General features: G+C 39.0%; 1 protein-coding gene across 1 annotated transcript; it reads left to right on the plus strand.

Moving 5' to 3' along the window:
- Window positions 1-226: 226 nt before the first annotated feature.
- On the plus strand, window positions 227-2,449 carry LOC101293791 (9-cis-epoxycarotenoid dioxygenase NCED1, chloroplastic-like). The gene has a single exon (XM_004300619.1). The coding sequence runs from the start codon at window positions 227-229 to the stop codon at window positions 2,084-2,086; it is 1,860 nt and encodes a 619-aa protein (XP_004300667.1). The 3' UTR covers window positions 2,087-2,449.
- Window positions 2,450-8,627: the final 6,178 nt, after the last annotated feature.

Consider the following 8,627-nt stretch of genomic DNA (forward strand, 5'->3'; position numbering starts at 1 on the left):
CCTCTCTCTCTCTCTCTCTCTCTCTCTCTCTCTCTCATACACTCGCTCTCTCTCTTTCTGAGCTCACATCCAAACAAACATAGACTTCTTTTCACTTTGCCCTTCAAGGCCAATCAAGGAAGCTCAAATTTAAATTAAGCGATCAACGACTGCTGTGTGTGCGCTATTTTTAGCGCAGGCTTTTGGAACTTTCAAAACAACAATATACAAAAATAGAAGCATCACCATGCCTGCCACTGCTGCAACAGCTACTACTTCAGGCACATGGGTGCTTCACCACAAGAGATTCCTTTCTTCGTCGAGAAGAAGAGACTCGGGTAGTAGTACTGCTACTTCTCTCTCAGTTTCTTCAACCCCCAAAAACACAAACACAATCACTTGCTCTCTACAAACACCTTCCTTCATCCAGTTTCCCAAACAAGCTCCAACCTACTCACAGCCATCATCATCATCATCTACTACCATTTTAACTAAAACCCCTAAAGATCAAAAACCCCTAACTTCTTCTTCTTCGAATTCTAAGCCTGTTGTACAGCCTCAACAATGGAATTTGTTTCAGAGAGTAGCTGCCATGGCCATAGACGCAATGGAGAGCGCTTTGGTGTCAAAAGAGCTCGAACATCCACTCCCCAAAACCGCAGACCCAAAAGTCCAAATCGCCGGAAACTTCGCTCCGGTGCCGGAACAACCAGTCAAACACTCGCTCCCCGTCACCGGAAAAATCCCGGAATGCATTCGCGGCGTCTACGTCCGAAACGGCGCCAACCCACTTCACGAGCCGGTCGCCGGTCACCACCTCTTCGACGGAGACGGCATGGTCCACGCCCTGAGCTTCAACTCCGACGGGAGCGCCAGCTACGCCTGTAGGTTCACCGAAACCCACCGTATGGTCCAGGAGCGGGCTCTGGGCCGGCCCATGTTCCCCAAAGCCATTGGCGAACTCCACGGTCACTCTGGCATCGCCCGATTGGCTCTCTTCTACCTACGCGGGGCCTGCGGGCTCGTGGACCCCAGCCACGGACTCGGCGTGGCCAACGCCGGCCTCGTCTACTTCAACGGCAGGCTTCTTGCCATGTCCGAAGACGACTTGCCGTACCACGTAAGGGTCACCAAAACAGGGGACCTCAAAACCGAAGGGAGATACGACTTCAACGACCAGCTCAAGTCCACCATGATCGCCCACCCCAAAGTGGACCCCGCCACCGGCGAGCTCTTCGCGCTCAGCTACGACGTTGTCCAGAAGCCTTACCTCAAGTACTTCAAATTCTCCCCAAACGGCACGAAATCCCCTGACGTAGAAATCCCGCTGGCTCAGCCCACCATGATGCACGACTTCGCCATTACCGAACGGTTCGTCGTAATCCCGGACCAGCAGGTCGTCTTCAACCTGCCGGAGATGATCCGCGGTGGGTCCCCTGTCATTTACGACAAGAACAAGGTTGCCCGGTTCGGGATTCTCGACAAGAATGCGAGCGATGCTTCCGGAATCAGATGGGTCGAGGCTCCCGACTGCTTCTGCTTCCATCTCTGGAACGCGTGGGAGGAACCCGACACTGACGAGGTGGTCGTGATAGGGTCGTGTATGACTCCACCGGACTCCATTTTCAATGAATGCGACGAGTGTCTAGAGAGTGTTTTGTCGGAAATACGTCTCAATTTGAAAACAGGGAAGTCGACACGTCGTCCAATCTGTTCGGAGCAGATGAATTTGGAAGCGGGGATGGTGAACCGGAACAAGCTCGGGCGCAAGACCCGGTTCGCGTACTTGGCTCTGGCCGAGCCGTGGCCTAAAGTCTCGGGTTTTGCTAAGGTCGACCTTTTCACTGGGGAGGTCAAGAAGCACATCTATGGAGAGCAGAGGTTCGGTGGTGAACCTCTGTTTCTTCCAAGAGACCCGAATTCCGAAAACGAAGACGATGGTTACATTCTCGCTTTTGTCCATGATGAGAAGGAATGGAAATCGGAGCTGCAAATTGTTAATGCCATGACTTTGAAGCTTGAAGCTTCGATCAAGTTACCCTCCAGGGTCCCGTACGGTTTTCATGGCACGTTTATAAGTTCCAAGGATTTACAGAAGCAGGCTTAAGTTTGTAGATTTTATAAGAATTAGAGGAGATTTATCAGTGGGAAGCTTGCAGATAAGCCCCCGGAGTCTCCCTAGTTACAGATCGGTGATGTTGATGTTTGTATTAGTTATGGGTTTTCGGTTAGAGTTAGGATTGGAGTGAGAGGCTTTGGGGTACCAGCTTGTAGCTTTTGGGTATAGCTCTAGGTGAAGCTCAGTTCGTTACTGCCGATACTTTCACTTTCGTGTGAATTATTCTCATGTATTGTCCTGTATATGATCTTATATGGAAGAGTGTATATGGAACACTCTGTTTTCTCTTGTACATGGTGGAGTATAGTATGCAGGTTGTTTATATATAATACGAGTATTCTTTAATGTTAAAATTAATCAAGTTTGTGATGACTATGGTGGTGATGGTGATGCTCTTTTCTTGTCTTGTTTATCAAATGGAAACACGATGTTTGATCTAGCAACATCATGTGTTAGTGACATAAATTTAAACATCTAAATAATTGGATTAGAATTTAGACATGAAACACCACATTGAAACGTCTTGTAAGGAAATCAAATTTGACCCTATTTACTAGCCATTATATCATAAAATATTTAAAAGTCTAGACCAGTTGTAAATATGATGTAAACATATAAATAATTGATGTTACAAGTGACATGGCATTACCTATTTTTATAACAATTCAAATCAAAAGAAAAGAAGGAAAACTTTGAATTTTAAATCTAAAAAACAAAATCTAATTTTGCAGTAAAAAATCCAAGACCCAAAGAAAAAAGACGATGTTGTTGTCCAGAATATAACAAAAATCCAGAAAATATATTATGCTCTTCTCTGCCTTAATTGCTTGAATCTGACTCAACCACAGATGTCTGAAAGCCTTGAACATATACAAACCCACAAGCATCTATATCACCCTTTTGGTTGCCAACAGGAAAAATAACCGATCCACAGAAATAATTTTGTTTTTTAGATTTTAAAATTATGAGTTTTTATTCTTTTCTTTTGATTTCATTTGTTATAAAAATAGGCAATGTCCATGTCACTTGCCACATCAATTATTTATATGTTAACATTATATTTACAACTGGTCTAGACCCTGATGTTTTATAATCTAATGGTTAGAAAATAGTGTCAAAATTTATGTCAAATTTGATGTCCCTTAAACCAGATAATATATATATATATATATATATATATAATGATAATTTGTTTTGATACTGCGATGGATTGTGTATAATAATGTAATGCAATCAAAAATATATTAAGATTTAACTCCAATTAGCATCGGTATGATTCAAATCAGGATATGGGGATTCCACACTCAGACACTGACCAACTCGACCACCTGTAGTAGTTATCATGATAAATATGTTGTCCTAATTAGCATCCATTTCACCTTTTTAATTAGGAAAACCTATTCATAAAAAGGAATCATGTTAAATATGTTGGCCTAATTACCATCCATTTGACCTTTAACCAAAGAGACTTACGAGTTCAAATTGAAATGGAGTGGATACCCGACAATGAGGTGGGTTTTTATAGGAACGCAAATGAAAATGAAGTACGGTAACTATTAAAAAGGTGATTGATTGCTTCTTAAAGTCATCAAAATTACTGTAATTCATCGATTTTTTACTGCTGCTGCGAAAGAGGAAGTAGGCCGTGTGTATGCATGATTGGTTGTGTTGCAAGCAATATTATTGCAGAAATGACTAGCAAGAACAGAACTACAATGGTTGCAATGCTGATGATGCAACTCGAGATATTTCGAATGCTACCAACTTGTGTCACTTGGGCAAGGATATTTCGATCACTCAACTTTGGAAAGAAACCAATTATAATTTGTTTATGAAGAGTTTTGAGTACATATACAATATTGGTTAAAATCTCCATATAAGAATTGTTGCATTATATAATATTCGTAAAAATCTCCATCAAGATGCAGCTAAGTAATGATTTCAAGAGGAAAATAAAGGATCGATAAGATGGTATAGCACAGGGAGCTGAAGCAATTTGTTGAAGAAAATTGACTTTTGTATACGGGAATTGTGAATGATCGAGGAGGTAAACGGACTCCTATCATCGATGTAGAAGTTTTCTACTTTCTTACCCACATCAGATCTTAATGAGTGGTTTTTGGTGGTTGGAGGATTCTTGCAACACAAGATTCATCACTATAAGTCTATAACCAATGTTAGAAAACTCAGTAGGTACTACTAATGCGGAGGGCAGGCTTGAAGCGTCCAAACGGGACCTAGACAGGTTTGGCAGCTTTGTTTTAGAACGGTGACTATAACCCACCAATTTTTGTCATAATAATCGTTTTTTTTTGGAGAAAATAAATAATTTTATTAATTTGTCCACAACCAGAATAATCCACTATTTTTTGTCATAATAATTTTTTTTTTTTGAGAAAATAGAAAATTTCTTTAACTTGTCCACAGCCAGAAGGTGCTTACATCAATTTGCCTACTTACGACCAATAAGTCTAATTGCCAACAAACACTAATAAAGAGACATGTAACCCTCATTACAAATGCGCTCAGTTAAGCCTATCACACTTAACTTCTAACTATTCTTATCTAAATTTCATGTAGCGGTAATACCCGTCACTTACGGACCTCAGTTAGTGTACAACAAAATAAAACCGAAATCTAAACAAGAATAGTCTTCTATCATCTGTCTAGGTAAGCAACAAGGGAATTAACTAACCTCCTTGCCCTTTTTGTTAGGGCTAGTCACACCTTTCCCAAACTAAGGGGTTGTCATATGCGACGGAAGTGCACTCGACTTCCTGTAGAACATCCTCTCGTCAGAAGGCCTCCCCTCCTTCCAGGACATAGATGGCCAAGGAAATTGAAGTTTGATCTCCGGCAAATCTAGTTAGAACACAGCCGCTATGAATGTTGATAACAAGGTCGTTGGAAGAGAGAAAGACAAAACTCACCACAAAAATCCCAAAGAGACTCGCCGGGGATGAATCTTTGCTCATGTCTAAAAGATGGTTGTTCGGCTCACACCGTTGGGATCAACAAGTGCTACTGGGATGGCGTGGAACGCCGTTGGATCAGCTAGAGCTACCCGCTGGTATGGCGATAAGCGTCGTAGGGAAGGCGCCAGACGCCAAATGAGAAAGTAGTGCGGCTAGGGTTTTTNTTTNTTTNAGAGATCACTAATTCTTACTTAATATCTTNTNTATANATATATAGAANATATATATATATATATATATATATATATAATGACCATCAATCTTTGCATGGATGCATGTTCATAAACAGGAAAAAATATATCTTCAAACAAGAAAGAGTTAATTTATAGTTTATAACTAGAAGAGATTGTGAAAGTAATAGTTTATGACTGAATCTAGCTAATTACTGGAAATGCTCTTAGGAGTTGAAGTTAATATTTGAACATTATTACAGAGAAAATGTCTCACATCAGAAAAACGACAAATAAATCTTAATTATTAGATCGATAATAAAGCCTAATGATAGAAGTTAAAACCTTACAGGTGGTTAAGTTAAAAAAATATCGATACAAATCATACAATGATGGACACATGCTTGTAGTTGATAATAAGCACAAGGTGAAAAGCTTATGAAATGAAACTTTCGGTGATATACTCACGATCAATGTGAAAACAGACGAAACTAGCTAATACTCTCAAGTGTAGTGCTTCATAATTAACACAAAGAGACAAATAAATACTAACAAATAAAACTAAAATTGAAACGAAAGTCAATCATCGATCGGGGAATCGAAGCTTTCTAGAATTCTATTTCTTCGCTTCTTTTGAGTGATCGAGTTTTGGTGCTTCGAGGGTCCATCCCATACGAGCTTCATAAATCATAACTACTTAGGAGGATTATGACAATGTCAAATTGCCCTGCACTACTATAATGTTTCATTTGTGATTGCCCACTACCAAAACGAAGAGCTAGTTGCATGGAGGAATGGGCGTTTCTGTTCATTGTGTTTGGATTGTGGTTCGATCATGAGCACTTGATCGGTATGATGAGTCATGATCATGTTTTGGTTTTAATAGTTAGTGTGGAGTAATGTTTGTTATTTTCTGCACTGAGGTAAGTTGAATCAAACATGCATGGTGCTCAAATCAGATCCAATCAACCAACTCCATGCATTCTGCCTCTTGCAAACAAGAGTGGACTATACTTCACACCACTCACACCTTATGGATCGGAAGAAGTTGATAATTCATGGAGCCATTTCCTTTTGGTTCGAGAGAGGATAGGCTTATCTTGAATCCCTTTTGACACTTGGTGTAAGCTATGTCATGTCAAGTGTGTCTCAAGTATATTATCACAATAACATTACTATCCATTAATTTCACGTTTCCTGCGCTTGGGTTGTGCATGAGAGTGATGTTCTACATCAGATATGTAAAAGAGCTTCTGAGGTAATTGTTGCGTAAGTCTTGTAAACTGCAAGGTTTTTATTTGTTGCGCAGAAATAACCCGTGCAAGCTAAGTCTAGAATGTTGGTTTCATGTTAGAAGCTCAGATTATGTTCTTATCAATCAAAACTAGCTGCATACTGTACCTAAACTTGTACTAAACGTACAATTTTTATTGCGAGTTGGTTCCCAGCTAGCTAGTGTCCTGCCTTGTAAAAATGTTAAGTAAATGACGTGACGTCGGTTAATACATGTGTCACAACTTGTAAGTAAGTGATAAATAGCAAAAACGATGAACGAAATTGACTAATAATCGACTAATTGACAAGGTAGTATACTAATTATTTTGTTTGGCAATGTTCGGAAATCCGAGCAATCTGCGATTTCGACTCTTCATAGGTTAATTTGGTTAATTTTTACAAAATATGTGAGATGATTGAGATCATTGTCAATCAATTATTCTCGAAACTCATGACTTGATCTTTTGTTTGATAATAGAGAGCTTCATTTATGTTATATCAGGAATAATAGCTCAAACCCTAGCTAGCTTCGACACAGTTGTCAGTTAGGAAGAGGGAAATGAAACCTAAGACTCCTGGATGCTACTGTCCTGTGAATACATACGTATAGACTATATATAGCTAGTTACTATATATTCGTCCTAATTAACTGATTATGTATAACATTATTCGTCTTAGGTTTCGTTTTCATCCTTGTTTCGTCTAATGTTTCGTCCATTTTCCCGACAATTAAACGAGCAAATTAGCTAGCTATATCTGATCTTATAGCGACTAGCCGGCCGCAGCACTTTGTTAATCTACTATTGGATGCTCGTAATTTCTTCATTCACATTTGGAAAATGGAAAAGTGAAAATGACCAGATGCATCCATGTTGCTGCAGAATCGATCACAGCAATTTGTTATTCGTAAAGGCTTCGACACCTGGCACATGTACACTTCGCTCTTGTAGTTTTCTTTGCCATCATAAAGTGTGAGTGATGACCGACAAGAGTTGAATTGGACTACATTATTTTTCAGAAAAAATTGTGGATATCAATCGGAAAGGAACACCATCCCTCCATCAGCAACACTAGGAACACGATGTGTTTGTCTAATGTACGTAGTATATATGTAGCAAGGTGGCACGTATATATAGTTTATATACTTACATCATATAAAAAATCAAAGCAAACAAAAATTGTTTGCCAACCAAATGAATCAAATAAATTGACGACTGATCATGAGACTGTTAACTTTCATCAGAACTGTCCATTTGTTTAATGCAATCGGCTCTGCAAACGATTTTTATTTGCATTGATTTTTTACAGAGATGATCTTCATTAGTTAATTTAACTTTTAAACGGTTAAGATTATGATTTACATTAACAAATATATGTAAATAAGAGAAAAAATCCGGATGCATACTTACATATTAATCTGGACGCAAGTATTTTCCTATTGGAATGCTATTAGAAGTTTTGACTATATATGCTAAGCTTTCTATGCCTTAGTTTAGAAGGTTTCAAGGGATAAATTGGATTCGTGCATATCAAATTAAGAGGAAGAGAAGGTCACAGTCTCTGGAAAGTAGCAAGGGGACCAAACATGTTTTCACAAAAGAAGAAGATACTCATGACGTACGTTTCTTTAATTCTGAGATAGCCACGATATGCACCCACTTACTCATAGTGGAAGGCAGTTGCAGTTCCAAGTCGTTTTCCTTCTTCAATTAGTAAAAGGCGTGTGCATATATCTCTAATTAATCTGTTAATTTGTTTACGAAGTATGCACAAAACTCAATCCAGCTCGACTACTTAATTAGTCTTTAGTCAATCGACATACATATGCTTCTTTCTATTCTGTGAATTTAAAATATGCCTGAAAACCACACATACCAAACTCACGTAATCATCAGTCATTCTGCAAATCTGGTTACCTCATCAGCATATATATTTTTTTTCTATGATATGATGCATATAAGAAATTGAATCAAGCTAGCTATGTTCATCTGGTCAGGTCATGACTCATGAGACTCAGCAATCAGAATTTCTAAATGAATCAGTCTTTATCTCTGAATTCTTTGAGCAACTGAAAACTTTAAACTAAAAATAAATATGGTGCATGCGTTC

This window comes from Fragaria vesca, linkage group LG5 (assembly GCF_000184155.1).
Source record: "Fragaria vesca subsp. vesca linkage group LG5, FraVesHawaii_1.0, whole genome shotgun sequence".
Lineage (NCBI taxonomy): Eukaryota > Viridiplantae > Streptophyta > Magnoliopsida > Rosales > Rosaceae > Fragaria > Fragaria vesca.

Coding starts and splice junctions, on each gene's coding strand:
- LOC101293791 (XM_004300619.1), top strand. CDS start 227: ATGCCTGCCACTGCTGCAACAGCTACTACTTCAGGCACATGGGTGCTT.